Genomic DNA, 16444 nt, shown 5'->3' with positions numbered 1-16444 from the left:
CTCGATCCTGGGACTCCAGGATCATGACCTGAGGCGAAGGCAGTCGCTTAACCAACTGAGCCACCCAGGTGCCCTCTTGAGAAATGTTCTTAATCTTAGAACTAAAATGTTCTTTTTGAGCCACATCTCCCTTGAAAATCATATCAAAGTTTAAAATTCTCTCCACATAAAAATGCTCACACACAATATTGTTGTTTTGCATAACGTATGGGTTTGTTTAGATCTCTAGAACCTTCCAGGAATAACAACAGTAGTTTCTGAGGAGTATCTTTGAACGTTGATACCTTTCACTTTCAAGTGAGTTATATGACTGCTTAATTCAGGGAAAACTGTATTCACATTTTATTGAGGTGGTTGCTTTTGTTGTTCTCCTTCAGGGGAAAGCTCTGTGCCAGGGTTACAGTTGGCTGTGGTCACTAGCTGGCTGCCTGGTAACAGCACAGTTTATGCATTCCGTGGCGGAGCTCCAGAAAGGCCGAGCGCTCTGCTGGGGAGCGGATGTATGAGCTCCAGGTTTCTGACACGGCCATTACTGATGATGCCCCTGCTGAAAGACCTCATTATTACCATGGCAAATACCGGGCGAACAAAGGGACCACTGTCAGAACAGAAGGCTATCTGTTATTGTTAATTGAATATTTTTGATTATGGTATTAAGTTGGTTAGAGTATTACAGCATGTCTTTTTTGCGCATGGGTTCATTTGTGCAGCTTCTCTTAATAGGGGAACTAAGTAGCACATGCTCACACACTCACAAGCCTCCTTTATCTGAGTTGTGGTGAACGACAGTTGCAAGCTGTCGCCATCTATTTGAAGAGTTCACACTCTTTTGGGGGGGGCGGAGGTGAAGAGTATAGGAGAATGGCTTGAATTTTGCTATCTTTTTCACATTTGAGATTCTCTGTAAAATACCATTTGAATGAACATGAAGTCCTTCGTGAGACCGTAGAGATATAAACATGATGTGTTGCTGGGATCAGCGTGTTTTAGTTCTCAGGCAAAGACTCGAAGTGTTGGACAACTTTGGGAAGTGGCTGATTACATCATCTGTGTGAAACCACACCGCATCCTTGGTCACAATGAAGGGCTATAGGATGAGTGGGAATAACACTGGATGGAGGGATGAAGACCTGGGTTCAGTTCCAGTTCTGTCATTAATAACCTATGTGATCTTCAGCAGGCAACTCCCTTCCTGAGCCATAGCCTAAGGAAGAGGGGTTGAGCTGTAAGCATCTTGGGAGCTCTGAAATACTATTATTTTGTGAAAAGACAAGACCTCAAATTTTTTGTTGTCGGGAGCTGTTCCGGAGCGCTTGAATCTGACAGTTGAACTCCCTGAAATTTGTTTTCCGTGTTCCATTCGTAAGGGCATGGGACTTCCAAGTGCCTCATAGCATCGTGGATACACACAAAGAAACGAAGTCAATGCTTAGAATTCACTTTTGAATTTCTCTGAATGTTACTTCCAGGATTAAGAGCAGGACATTCTTGATTTATTTTGTGTTTTCCCCTTGCAGTGTGACAGATATTCAGGTAATAATTCAGGTAATAATATGATGCATGCCTTTGAGTTGTCTCCCCTAAATTTTAATTCTTTCTTTATTTTTATAACAATAATTGTTATTATTTTCTTTCCTTTGGGAAGTCCTGGGAGCCAGTCAATTGTGAGATGGCCTGACAGAGAGGACCTTGTTGAGTTGAATTATTTACTCACCATTTAAGCCACTTCATTTCTATGATCTTAATTTTTCCAAATATCAGCTTCCCACATCCTGGCCTGTAGGCACTCTAGGAAGCCTACAGTCAAAGGACAGAGCGGAACATTTAGCAAAGAATACGAAAGAGAAAATAAATCAACTTTTATTTATTTATGCTTTCAAAAGACAGGGGTATGGGACATACTATATTTTGATGCTAACCTGTGCAGCCTGAGGGGCAAAAACATGAGGGGATTAATGATGTTGACATAAGTTGTATTTCCTGAATGTTACATTAGATTTTGGAGCTTTGGTTCAAAAACAAAATTATGACCTTACCACAAAGTTTTAGTGTATCTGAGGAGCATTCAGTTGAATACTATCTAATGAAAAATGTTTTTGTTTCTTCCCACAGCAGGTTGGTGATGATTTTCTGGGTCCCTTCTCTTAAGACGAGGGATTCTTTCACATTCTGGTCTCCTCTAGAGGTCGGTTCATGAAGTCTTGAATAGCCTGATGCAAAGGAAGCCACTTTTTGATCGACGCTTTCAGAGCTGTAATCCAGCTGTAGAAATAACAGTGCAGGTCATTTAAACAATTTTTAAACAAACAGGTCATTTAAAACAATTATTGGGCTGTAGGAAGGTGAAATGTTAAAAAATCTTTTAAATTTATTTCCTAATTTTTTCTCTTGGTTATTTAGTTTGAAATTAATATAGCAAACCCCGATTCTTAGGTTTGATTGAACAAAAAGGTAAAACATCAAATGTGGAATAGACAATGGTAGCAAAGAAATAAAACTATGTTGATGTAAATAATAGGATCAGAAGAAGGCACAATATTTGTAAATAGTGATTAATGGAGCTATAGGGCTTTTACAATCGTTACTAGTATTTTACTGTTTCTATTTAAATTTCAAGTTCAGTTGATCAAATGTATAGTAATCAAATATTGCCATTAGGACAAAATACTCCTTTTTACATTCTGTTAATCACAGGGAACTCTGCAGCTTAGCTCCTCTCTTTTTCTACTCCCTTCTTTTCATTTTATTGGATGATATTTTATAAAATGTACCCATATATAATTTATTCTAAGGGTAGTTAATTTTTTTTTTTTTTTAAAGAATGGTTTGGGTCAGGTAAGCTCAGGTAGTGGGAGGTATAGAAAGATAACTAAGGATTCGTTCAGCACAGTGTGTCAGGAACATTAATAAGTTAATGTGCTTTGTGATTCTCTGAGAGGGGAATATGATTTGTATCATTTCTTAAACTTACTTAATTATTTTGGGGGAGTAGGGCATCTTGTGCCAGAATTGCCTGAACCACACTTTGTGAAACTCTGCTCTTATGCTTTGAAATATTTCTCTAGTGACTCAGTGTTGTTTCCTATTGATAATATCCACTCATGGATTTGGCAGTGAAATCCAACTATTCAGCCTCCACTCTTATCAGATAGGAGTTAACTTTATTTCATTGACCCCTTTTCTTTTTTTTTTTTTTTAATTTTATTATGTTATGTTAGTCACCATACAATACATCATTAGTTTTTGATGTGGTGATCCACGATCCATTGTTTTCATAAAACACCCAGTGCTCCATGCAGTACGTGCCCTCCCAAATACCCATCACAGGGCTAACCAATCCCCTCTCCCCCCTCCCCTCTAAAACCCTGTTTGTTTCTCAGAGTCCATAGTCTCTCATGGTTCATCTCTCCCTCCAATGTCCCCCCCGCCCCCGCTTTTCTAATACGCCAACAGGAGCCTCACCTTCAAGAGAACCCTCTTGGTCCACCACCCAGATTGTAGAGCACAAGCCCAAGGAAAGAGATCTTGGCAAAATATCTAGCAATTCTATATTCATTAACCTCCCACTCTAGCCTATCCTTAGGAATGAGAGGAGCAGACAGGGTTTACATAATGGGAGAAGGCCTAGGGAGACTCTTCCCTTCCCTAAATGGTTACTTGCTGGAAATCCTGAAATTCTACTTTTAGAGTTTTATTTCTTTGGGTTAAAGCAATGTATTTGGTTCTTGTAAATACCCCTGAAAATTTTACCATGTTCTCTGTTTTAACAAATGACTGGGGATTTCTTTATTATCTGTTTAACCCAGACAATTGGGAGAAAGTGTCTGGATGAGGTAAGGGATGGTCATCAAGCAGGTGAGGGTAGGAATGGGAGGGTACTGGATGTCTTGGGGATTGAAATTAGATGGAGAAGGATCCTCTAAATCCAAGAGAATACTTCCTCTGCCTCATGGTTTTGTCTCTGTTCATTCTATTGCTCTTCCCCCCGCCAAATCATCATAAACCCAAGAGCTCATTTGTTCATGCCAAGCTGGATAGTGAACATATTGAATTAGATAGGTAAGTTCTGTATCCTTCAGTGGCTTATAGCAAAATGAAACAACTGACCACATTCAGATGGACATATCAATAAGAGTTATATGAAAGGAGGTGAGACAATGAATCTGAATTAATAACTTATAATATTTACAGATAACTGTGTTAGTGGATTTTTTATGTTGAAGTCTAGGTCAGCCACTGCCTTGGGAAGAATGGTGGATTCCTTTTCCATTGGAAAAAAGTACTCCTGGAAGAGTCATCTTCTATGCCTTGAAAGAAAATAAAATCCTGGGGAATATTAACTCTAGAGACTTTGCAAAGAAAGGTAGAGAGTTAATTGAGGATGGGAGCTGAAGTTGGAAAGTAAGGATAAGGGTTTTGCTAAGAAGACTCTTTCAGGGCAGATGAAGAAGAAATATGCAGACCTTGACTTACCGTTGGTTCTCTGTCTTACTTTCTGCACAGAAATAGAAAGTCTTGAACTCTTCGGATGGGGGTTTGAGTTCAATTACTGACTGCTTGAAGCTTAGGGTCTGTTCATTCACCCTATATCCTTGTAGATACAGGCCACCTACAGAGGTGAAAGAAAAAAAAATGAGAAAAATAGGGGAAAAGTAAGATGGAGAATAGGAATCTGAAAAAGCACCAAGAAAAATTTTTATCTGCAGAAACCTCTAATCTAGGTGTCTTATTTTACAGATGAAGAAACTGAGACTCGGGAGAGTATATAATTCAAGGTCCTCCACTAATGATTAATGTCAAGACTGGTAATAGAGGTGGATTTCCTGGTTTTCATTTTTGTGGTCTTCTCACTGCATGTTCTGTATTTCGCTTTGGGTTCCTGTGGGACTAAGCTAGCTACTTTACTGGGAGGACACGTTTTGAAATAAATTTCTTGGTATCGAAGAGTGACACCTGCAGTATCACATTAGAGGAAAATTAACTAATATTTGCTTGGGCAGAACCATTAAGACATCCCTCCTGAATAATGAGATTGCTAGCAGTTTCTAAAACCAACACAGATTCTCACCCTTTTTGTGCAAATGCAAAGCACATTTAAAATATGAACCCACAGGGTGATATGAGGGAGCCAACTTGAATTAAAATGAGAATAAATGACTGGTTTTAGAAGATAATTTCTTCCCCATGGTCCTTTGAATCTGTGTTAGTAGATATAGATTGCTTGGTCTGAATTTTGTTTCCATTATTTGGGGGTAGGGAGAGCGTATCAGTTTGGGGGACGATGCTGAAAAATTAAAACCCTTTGTGTTTTATAGTGTCTTCATGCTCTGAGCTAACCTGAATCTCATGTAGATACTCTAGGCAGCATTGCTAATATCGACGATTAGATGTTTCAACCTCTTTCTTGTTCTTGCTAACTCTTGTTCTCCCATTTCCCCCCAGGATCCACATTAGTGCACTGACAATCATCCTATGCCAATAAGGGACTGTGAAGGGAAAATTTGGTTCCTTTGAATATGATTGACTTTTGTTTTCCTTTTGTTTATATTTGGTACCAGTGTCTGGAAGTCATATGTTTTTTTTTTCTTTTTAAGCACAAAGAGTGGCTTTCAGACTTTAAAATTTGCCTATTTTATAGAGGGGGTTTAGATGCAGTACTACATTTAAAAAATGTTTTCATTTAAAGAGTTGGTTTTAAAGCTAACTTCTAGAAAGCACTCATTTTAGAAATGGTTAGATTTTTTTCCCTTTAGTAGGCTCCAGTAAAATGGTGTTTGCCAAAATCCGAGAGTCACTGCTGTCTTTGTGCTAATGTACACACCATAAAATTCACACATTTGAAGTGTGCAATCATTGATTCTTAGTTTATTTATGGAGTTGTGTGACCATCACCAGAATCCAATTTTAGTACATTTCCTTCACCTCAGAAAGAAACTCCTTACCCATTATCAGTCACTCCCCATTTGCTGCCCCATCCTACCACCAGGTGATCTAACCTCCTTTCTGTCTCCATGGATTTGCTTTTCCTGGGGCGCTTAATATAAATGGAATCATACAATATGTGGTCTTTTGTGACTGGCTTCTTATAACTAGTATGCTGTTTTCCAGGTTCATCCATGTTGCACCATGTATCAGTTCTTCATTCCCTTTTATTGACAAGTGATATTCCATTGTATGGGCATACCACATTTTATTTATTAGTTCATGGACATTTGAGTTTTCTTCATTTTTTGAGCTCTTATGAATAATGTTATGAACATGTACAAAATTTTGCATAGTTATATATTTTGGGGTATGTACTAGAAGTGGAATAAGCAATATGCTGGATGTTTCAGGACTGTGGGCTACCTAAAGACATATCCAAGGGTCAGTTTGCTGTCTTAATTCTCTGCTCCCAACAATAGTACAAAGTTTTTATATTACTGCACTGGTTTCTGACCTCTTCCTACTCGTGAGATTTCTCTTTCTCATATGTCTGAGCAGATACGGATACCCTCTCCCGTCCCTACCCTTTTTGAGAACAAATAGAAAGTTCTGTCCAAAAAAGATGTCTGCTACAAACAGGAGAGTTTCTGACCCCTTTTCTAGCCAGTTATAGGGTAAAAATGATTGGCAGTAAAAACATCCGGTTACAACCCCATTACCTCATTTGAGGTGACCTCATTGGACCAGTCTCTCTGTTATTAAGTAGCAGCAATAAATAGCAAGCTGGCACAACACTTGGACAGAGATTTCTCACAAGAACTATGCAAGCATTAAGTGTTCCATTTGTTGCAATAATGTAAAATGTATCTGAGAAGTGCACACAGACCTTGAAGTGATTTATTCAAGAACAATAGTTAATAGTCACGATTTGTTACTTTCAGCTTTTGCTGGAGAAAAATAAAAGGAAAAAAATCATCAAGTATATGGCGAACGACAAGGGGCTTCAGGCCCATGAAGAGGCATTTGACTAAAGGGCTTTTGGAATACTGACGCAGTGGCTTTTTAATATTAGCCTGCACAGGCAAGCCAGTAATGCATATTGTTTAAGTATGAGCACTTTCCTTGACAGGAAGCAGAGACTGGTGCTATTTCTACAACTCTGACAATACACATTAGAGGCATGTTTATCTAGGTGAGAGTAAAATATGAGATTCACATCTAATGTAGTTTTCACAGAAAGTTAGGGCCATATCGCTTCTCACGTTGTGTACTTTCCCCTCATTTCCGTTATCTTTCCCGGCCTTTTCTTTGCTGTCCCCAGGATTGCCTCGCTACGTCAGGTGACTGTTACAGTCAGTAAGTCATGTCCCAAACACTACAGATACCTTTAGAAGTGAGAAATATCACACGAGGTCTCCTGGATCTCACATCAAGAACATAAATCAATGGAATAAAATAAATACAAAATAAAATGAAAATAAAGCAGGAAGGCAACTGAGATGCTGTGCTCAGGGGGGTCATGTCTCTGTGAAGTGGTGACCACAGAAGCCTGAGCCTAATAACAAAGCAACTAATATAGTAGATGTAGGACAAAGATAATTGAAAGGAAAGAACCTTTTTTAAATGCCCTAAGATTCTGAACATGAAACTGCCCATTTAGCAAGCATGGATGCAAAGACAGTGTTTTGGTACTTGAGTGTTTTTCCAACCTTTTTGGCTGTGATCCAAAGATGTTAATAAATGCAGAGCTCTACATGTTTCACACAGTTAGCCCAAAAGTTTTGTGAAACACTGGGATGTACCATGATACTTTCTATGCAATTAAACTCTATTCTGTTGTATTTTTAAATACTTGTCACAACCTACTACGTTGACTGCATGACTCAGTAACAGGGTAAAAACCTGTAGTTTGATGAATAATGCTATAAATAGCAACCAACACCTGCTTCACAGGGCTGGAGAACAAGGAACCGAACAAGGGTGGGATATGCAAGAGCCAAGCAGAGCTTGGACAATACAAGTAAGGGAGGAAGTAGAGATCGGACCAGTGCAAAGGTCATTCACTTAGCATCACCTAGAAGAACTGAAAATAAGTACTAGAACTCTGTATAATCTTTATGAATATTAAGATTCATATCCCATGCATGTAAAAATGATTACATTAAACTGAGTATTTTATTTTTAATTAATTGATTAATTTCTTTCTTTTAGTGCCTGTAACGTTCATGGCACAGCATGGGTTCAGCCATTCTCAGTAAATTTCTCTGCTGTCTGTCCTCAGAACTCCTGGTCCTTGTGATAAATCACTGGGACTGCGTGGACTGAGGCTATGGCAGTCAGTGTGCTAATTTCCAGAGACTAGATACCCAGCACTGAGTACTACTTTAAGAAGATTAATATCTGGCAGGGAGTGCTCTCTCTAGCATTATGGCTAAGAGTTTGGGCATAGGATTTGGATAGCATTTGTTCATATTTTGTCACTTAACAGCAGCGGGGGGGTGGGGTGGGGGCGGACCACATCAGCGTGTTAGTTAAGTTCTCTAAGCCTTTGCTTCTCACTTATAATGGGGCAATAACAGTGGATGTTTTGCCAATATTAGTTTAAGATAATGAACATAAAGTGCTTATCTAAATCCTGGACACATAGGAAGAATTCAGTGACACATGTTAACTTTCCCCCTCCAATACACACCGAGCAGGATGCCTCCATCCTAGTTTGGGTTTCATTGTTCCAGATCATTGGCTACAGGCCTCAGGTCGTGATACAAGTTAAGATGTACAAGAAGATTGAGAAGGACTCTTAGAAAAAGGATGTAGACCTCAATTCACAGTTCCAATCTGGGGAAGGAGAAAGCCCTCCAGAAGAGCTCCTGCACAGCCTCCTTCATGCTAGAGAAGACTGAGCTGCTGGTTAACCCTCGGAGAGCTTCCATCCAGACCCAGCAGCTGTCAGGGTGAGAGTGAGGAGGAGGCGGCAGGAAAGCGCATTTTCTGGAAGAAGGTGCATGCTCAGGCAAGTGGTATTTTTTATTCAAGAAAGAGTAGAGTCATGTAAAATCAAAGGCCTCTATTTTAGAACATGGCCTAGATATAACATTTTCTTTTGGAATTTCAATAAGAAAATGTTCTTTTAATCCATATTTGAGATAATTTAAGCTAGAAATTGAGGACCTGTGGACATAGGAATATTTAAGATGTACAGCTGGGTAAGATTGAATGGGTTTGGATTAAATATTTTTATTAGTCACAAAATGATATATTTTCAAGAGAGGAATTTAAAAATAGATAGAAATTAGATAACTTCTTAGGGCTAGAAAGAGTGTGGTATGGCAGAAGGGCTAGGCATCCGGTGGCCTGAGTTCTGGTTTTGCCTTTGAATTGACTTTCTAATCTTCTAACCTTTCTCTACTATTAAGTGAGGGAAAGAGAAACTACTCACACTTCATGGGAATAATGGCCATTCGGGGTGACTTGATCATTCATTCATTCATTCATTAAAAATACATAATATAGAATCATCTTTGGAGCATATAGTCCCTTAGAAGAGATAAGATGGCTGTCTAGAGGTAAAAGGCAAAAGATGTATGCGATCTGAAGAGAAACCAGAGTATGGCTATCTAGAGGTAACGTACAAGGTAGAGGGTGATAAGTGTCACAAGATGGGTAAGTGTGGAAGTCCAGAGAGGGGAGATGCTTTGTCTAGGACCATCTATCTGGGATTGCTTTATAGCAGACATGGCTGGTGACTGAATAAGCATTTGAAGGTCAGGTAGAATCTGGACAACTAGTGTTGAGAAATCAGTAGGTATAGACTGTTCCAGGGGAAGGAACTAGAACAAGCAAATACATGGTGTCAGAAAAATGCTCAATGTGAGGTGTGTTAAGGAGATAGAACATGACCGTGTTGGGTTAGAGTGCAAGGCACTTTAACACAAGGAATGGAAAAGAAAACCAGAGAAAAGGGTTTTGGGATGAAGTATAAAACTCTAGAGTGCTCTGGAGAAAACAAAGAACAATGGAAGATTCTGGAAAGATGTGTGAAATGATAGGAACTGAATATGAAGAAGACCTCCATTTTTTTTCCCTCCTTGCCTATTTTTTCTTTTTCTTGGTGTAACTTAGGTTACCTGGATTCAAATTCTGTCTTCACCATTTACTAGCCAGGGGAACATGAGCAGATGATATAACCTTGCTAAGCATCAGTTTCCCAAGTGGTAGGTGGGAAAATAACCTATCTCATAGGAATGCTATTGAAATTAAATGAAATGATAAGTAAAAACATTTAACAGAGTGACCAGTACAAAAGCTGCACTTACTAAATGGTAACTCTGCTTTTGTTGTCATTATTTTTAGGCCATTTATTAGTAGCCCTTTTCCAGAGGGCCTCCTCTGACCTTTCAAAATAAGGGAAGCCACCTAGTGGCTGTCATTACTGTTTTAAACTTGGAGTCAGTAGCAATCTCCGGGCCTCAGTAGTTTGGAAGCACTTTGTTAGTATTTCAGTTTGGAGTAATCTGAGTATTCAATCCTAAACATTTCCTTTCTATCTCTGGAAAAAGTCTCTTAAAAAATGAGCTCCATTGATTTGGTAATTAAAATGATTCAGACTTTTGCAGTGATACTTATTTTATTTATTTATTCATTTGTTTATTTATTTATTTTAGAGAGAAAGAAAGAGAGACCCTGTGCGTGGGGGAGGGGCAGAGGGAGAGGAAGGGAGAGAATCTTAAGTAGACTCTGCCCTGAGCACAGAGCCTGACTCAGGGCTCGATCCCATGACCCTGAGATAACAACCTGAGCCAAAACCAAGAGCTGGACCCTCAACTGACTGTGCTACCCAGGCACCCATGCAGTGATATTTTATAATAAAAGTCCCAGTCCATGACTGCTTTGGAGGTTTGTTTTGTTTACTTTCCTTCCCATGCTGGTATCAGGTACTTAAAACTATGGATTTGGAGTTGAATAGGAACAGCCTGTTCTCTAAGTGCTTAGAGATGCTGGCTCTCTCTTAACAGTTGAATAATATTTTGGGTTATGTTGTAACGCTCTCAAATAGGTGAATAAGTGAAAGAGAATCATTGTATCGTTCATCCTGAGTGATAAGAAATGGAACATAGTGTGACATTCGCCTTGTGCTTCTTTTGTTCTTTCCAAGGAGGCTGACATGGTCACCAGATAGTTCCTTCCCATTTGGCATGACTGTCTAGCTTAATTAAACATAAGCATTAATGCTAAAAAAGAAAAAAATCAAATGACTGAGATTCCAGGATATTTACTACTACTAACTATTTAAGGATTATTCCTTTGGTGAAAAAAAAAATCCAACTGCCAATAAAATGCCAGTAATCTCTTTTGTCAAAAAATTACAAGAAGGCCAGGGGTGCCTGGCTGGCTCAGTTGGTAGAGCATGTGACTCTTGATCTCAGGGCCGTGAGTTCAAGCCTCACGTTGGGTGTAGAGATACTTAAAAGTAAAATCTTAAAAAAAAATTACAAGAAGGATAAATGATCTTTCTTGTCAAAATCAGGCACAATTATTTTATTATTAAATTATATTGTTTACATACCCATTTTTACATATAGCTTTTAAAATATATAATTTAATAAATGTATAAGATGTATACATTTTGTATAGAGAGAGCTTTATATGTAGAGCTTAAGTCACCCTAATAGCAGTTACCTCATATAATCTTCCTATAGTCCCATAAAATAGATAGCTGTTTTCATTTTACAAATGAGGAAAGTAAGTTCTAGGAGTTAAGTAACTTGCCCAAGAAAAATTGACAGTTAATATTCTTTTTGTTACTTACTTGTCCAACATTAGGAATACTCTGAGAAAAGAGAGTTACTACCCAGAAAGATATTGGCATTGATTCTGAATGTCATCAGTGACCATAAGAATGAAGGAGTTTATTTTTGGGGGTTAAATCTACAGGATCGGAGTTAGCTTGGCTGTGTTTAGATCAAAGCTTCATTGCTTACTACTTGTGATCTTGTCGAGTTAAGTAGGCTTTCCAGCTAGTTTTCTTATATATAAAAGGAGAATACTAATAGTATCTCTTCATTGGAGGATAAATGAACTAATTTAGGCAAAGCACACAGTACAAGGCTTGGTAAAAAGGTCCATAAAGCTAGGATGTCACTACAACTATTATTGTAATGAGTATTATTTCAAGTGAAAGTTGAGTCCATACCTGAGGCCTGAGTAGAGCGAATGCCAGCATAGAAGTACAAGCAGCCATCCTTCAGAATGCAGTAGCGCTGGACCCACACATCTGTGCTTCTGTCCAGTTGGTGCAAAAGGCCCAGGCACTCCGGGTTCTTGATAGCCAGGGGCGGGAGGCTACTGTTGTGCAGAGTAACGTCTTCCCAGACATGGGTCTGCAGGTGTAGCACAAAGGGATCATCTGAGTGGTCATCCTGTGCCATTGGTCATTGACTCCCAGAGCCAATGATACCAGCACAAAGGCTGTTTGACTTCAGAGAAGGCACTGCCCTAAGTGATTCTATTGCTTAAGTCAGTCTAATACTTGAGCAACTAGCCAGAAAACCTGAATTTATTCTGTGGCTATAGAGAACTTCTTCCTTTCCATGTCCATAGACGTCCTTTCTCTTTGCTTTCTATTCGAGTGTGAGGAAACCAAAAGAATATCAGTGGTATATAGAAAGAAAGTGGAAATGGGCACCTCAGCAAAGACTATGTCTAATGGCCTTGTCCATAAATGCTGGTCCCAGTGTGCTATGTCACCGACCATTGGGAGTGTCCTCCTAGCCCTGTCCCTGTTCTGGCATGTCTCCTGTGTCTAACAGCAGCCCGTGGTTCATGCTTCACTTTAGAACTCCCATTTGTGCCAAGGTCCAAGTTCAGTGCCCCAGGCCAGATTTGGCCTTAGGCTCTCATGGTCAGGGATGTGGAAGGCCATGATAAATCAAGATCTTCTGGGAGGCAGCCCTCTGTCCACAGGCCTGAGAGGCAGGCTTTCCCCTGTAACTTGACCTGAGGCATGGGACAGAGTGCTTCATCTCTTTATCATAATGACCTGCCAGGTGCTGGCCAGGCCTTCTTTATTTGGTTTCATTTTTGCTCTTTAGTTTTAACAGGGCAGTGCGGAAGATTTCAGGAAGCAGAGCTGACTGTATTCTTTGCTGTGAAGTGGAAACCTGCTGGGAGTTTGGGTGTTCCTTTTTCATTCTGCTACAGACACTCGGAGTGCATTAGCAGAATAGATCCGTCTTAAAAATATCAGGCTCATTAGGATGACGCATTGGAGAGATGGATGAGTGTATCGAGCATTGTGTTCCAGGTAAAATGAAACACAAGTCCTGCTGTTTGTCATGTGATGATGCCAGTGATTGTTCAGAAAGGACGGTTATAGGACACAGGGCAGTACATGTAAGCTCCAACAATCCAGATTTTCCTGAATGTACAAGAGCCAGAATACGTAGAGAAGATAATGGATTGTAAATACCTTTGCCTGTGAGGAGATGAGCATATTTAAAGGAAATCTATAACCTTATTAGAAATCTTGTACATAGCATAAAAATGAAATAATTGGGTATTAAAGCAATTCCCCCCACCCCAGCCAGGTGATAGCATTAGCTCAGAAAGGGGGGTATCAAATGTCTTAAGGGCTAAAGTGATGACTCACCTGTTGATGTTATGAAGTTATCTATCACTTTATAGGTCAAGCCTAAATTAAAAAGTATATTGCTTCAAGACTGGGAGTTGTGAACAGGTAGGAACAGTGAAAGGTGGGCTAGTATGTATCCAAAACAAGGATATGAACATAAACCATTGCATTTCTGAACATAAGACATTCATTTTCTAATAAGCTGCTCAGCCAACAGCACTATGCCAAGACATCCCTGAGATCTTGTACTTAGGGAATGAAAAGAAAACAGAAGCAGTAGTTTAACCTCCTGGACTGCTCTGTGCGAAACGGAAATCCCACCCTAATTTGTGACTGCCCAGCGAGTTCACTGAGAGAAATGTCACACAAATCCGTGAAAATAAAAAGAACAGCAGGAATGCAAGTTCCGTCATAGAATCTGAATAGAAAACCCTGTTAACTTAAAATCCTCTTTCCCAGCTTTTAGAGATCTGAGAAGTCCCAGGGTGAACTGCATGACATCTGACTTGATCCTTTCCCCCTCTGAGAGAAAAGCAGAATGGAGGCAGAGATGAATATCACGGACGCCTTACCTGGCGAACAGGATGGGTTGCTTTGTCCATTGCCTCGAGCCACCTGAAAGACAGTCAGATGAGAGGCACTCTCCTTTGGGGGCTGGATAAAGTATCGTTTGGAGGGGCTTGCTGTTCTCCCTGGAAACCCATCTTCCAGACAGAACAGTCCTGAGGCTCGGAGATATTTCACTGCTTGAAGATCATGGTTGAAAGGCCACACGTTCTTACAAAATTGGCATTATTAGAGGGCAAAATCCCACCCCCAGCAGGCATATTTAAAATAAATTATTGTTATCCGTCTCCTTTACTATAGTTTAATTAGTGCCTAAGAGAAAATTCATTCACTCTTTATTTTACCGAGGTACGTGAATTTATTACCACCGGCAGGGCTAATAACAATTGGTGTTAATAACTGGAATGCACAGGCTATTACAATATGGAAAGACTGGCCAACAGTCACTGTCCTGAGCTCCCTCCCCAAGTGTTCCTTGGACAGGCCACCTTTAGTGCATCATTAGTGCCCCTAATTGAGGACTGCATTTTCTTAGTCTTGTCTCCTTAGCCAAGTACCAGCCTATCCACCCCACCTCATTTGCCAATCTTTTTCAATTTTCTTTTAAACCCTGTAACTTTCAATCAAACCCTACTGCTTGCTCTCTTCCCCAAAGTTTGATTTATTCCGTCTGCCCTCGCTGGTTACATTTCTTCTTTTGCAGGCTTGTCTGATACCCTGCCACCCCCTTCATCAACTCCTCCTTCATCCCTAACTCGAGAGATCCTCACTCCCTACCCATAATTCCTAGGCCATTTTGTCTTCTCCGATAGCACTTCTCAATTTCTATTTCGCATTATAAATATTCAACTAAATGCCCTGTCTTCTTGGTTCGGAGCTTGTTTGAAGGCAAGAATTAGGATTTAAACATACTAATAGTCTGTGGAGAACTTAAAACGGTGTCTTGGACACATTAGCTAACCAACAAATACTTTGTCCATGAATTAAATACAATCAAGTTACTATTATCATATTTCCCTATCTGTCCTTTAAAGCAGCATGCATTTGAATAAATAATGTTCCAAAAATAGGAAAAGTATATTTTTTGCCTAAGAGGTTTCAGACCTAGGCCTCTCTTTAAAATTCGAGCTGAGTCTAAATCCTCTTTTTTTTTTTTTTTAAAGATTTTATTTATTTATTCATGAGAGACAGAGAGAGAGAGAGAGGCAGAGGGAGAAGCAGGCTCCCAAGGAGCAGGGAGCCCGATGTGGGACTCAATCCCAGGACCCTGAGATCATGACCTGAGCCGAAGGCAGACGCTTAACCATCTGAACCACCCAGGCGCCCCAAGTCTAAATCCTCTTAAAGAGACATGCCATTGACACCAAACACTGTTGACCTCTTACCTTTTTGTCATTCTTCCTTACTCCATCCTACCTTCACCCTAAATCAGCAACACTTACACTGAAATTTTCACTTTGGCTCACTGGATTGACCAATGATCTCCATTCCCTTGGGGTGATACACTGAGTAATGATCATAAGCCACTAAATGCTTAGAGTTTGTAGGCTACCCTCTTAGAAAGCCTGCATGCTTCTACCCCTCCAGTTGGGTTGTATGCTTAAAAATGTCTTTCATTCAAAACTACATTATTATTATTTATTTTGCTCATCTCCCTGTAGTGTGCTAAATTGCAACCCTACTGCGTTATGTTTATACTTGGGACTATCCATCCAATTAGCCTAAAATATATAAATCTGATAACTTTGGGAAGCTAGATATGAACCGTGACAGTACTAAGCTTTTTTAGAAAATGTGGAAATCTAAAGTAAATGAGTTAGGAGAAGATGTTTCTGTTCTTTAGAAATTGTTAGAAAAAAATTGGGGGAATAATGAAGAACCAAACTTCTCATTCTTCAGAAAAAGTTGATTGACTCACGCTGTGAATTTGCTGTTCCCTCCTCTACTTCCAATCCCCCGAATCTATAAGACTGCTATTGAAGAAGCATTCCTCCACCCAAGTTGAAACTCGTAAGATCAAAAATTAATGAATTACCTTTTCATTTCTTGGTTTGAGGTTGCACAGAAGCAAAACGTTCTATTTCCAGACTGAGGCACACAGTTAAACACAAATGGTTTTCCCAAACTGCTATCAGTGCCAACTTCTGCACCTTCTAATTTTATTATTTCCAGAGGCGGGCATTTTCCTTCATCCTGTAATTGATAAGTCAGAGGTTCAGCATGAGCACTGCAACGAGGCAGGTAAGGAGAAAGTGAGTGAGGGAAGGAGGACTAAGGTTATTTTTTTGAATTGACTGTGTGTTCTGAAATGAAAATATAACC

At 39.6% G+C, this 16444-nt stretch overlaps 1 protein-coding gene and 1 non-coding gene across 3 annotated transcripts; one reads left to right on the top strand and one right to left on the bottom strand.

The window, feature by feature from the left end:
- Positions 1-1872: 1872 nt before the first annotated feature.
- On the bottom strand, positions 1873-14203 carry LOC145722636 (SH3 domain-binding protein 2-like). Of its 2 annotated transcripts, XM_081826485.1 has the most exons (4): positions 14128-14203; positions 12119-12305; positions 4474-4609; positions 1873-2262 (listed from the first exon to the last, which is right to left on the bottom strand). In XM_081826485.1, exons 1-4 carry the CDS (start codon positions 14155-14157, stop codon positions 2163-2165), a joined length of 453 nt encoding a protein of 150 aa, XP_081682611.1. In that variant the 5' UTR covers positions 14158-14203; the 3' UTR covers positions 1873-2162. The 2 variants fall into 2 exon arrangements, with proteins under 2 accessions (XP_081682611.1, XP_081682610.1); XM_081826484.1 differs by lacking the exon at positions 14128-14203 and having other exon boundaries at positions 12119-12368.
- TRNAK-CUU (transfer RNA lysine (anticodon CUU)) lies at positions 11308-11380 on the top strand. The gene has a single exon. It is a non-coding gene; the product is annotated as a tRNA-Lys (tRNA).
- Positions 14204-16444: the final 2241 nt, after the last annotated feature.

This window comes from Leptonychotes weddellii, chromosome 7, assembly GCF_054177405.1.
Source record: "Leptonychotes weddellii isolate Sample4059 chromosome 7, ASM5417740v2, whole genome shotgun sequence".
Classification (NCBI taxonomy): domain Eukaryota; kingdom Metazoa; phylum Chordata; class Mammalia; order Carnivora; family Phocidae; genus Leptonychotes; species Leptonychotes weddellii.
Note: the sequence above shows the minus strand (reverse complement) of the source record. Positions and strands in the feature narration are given on the sequence as shown.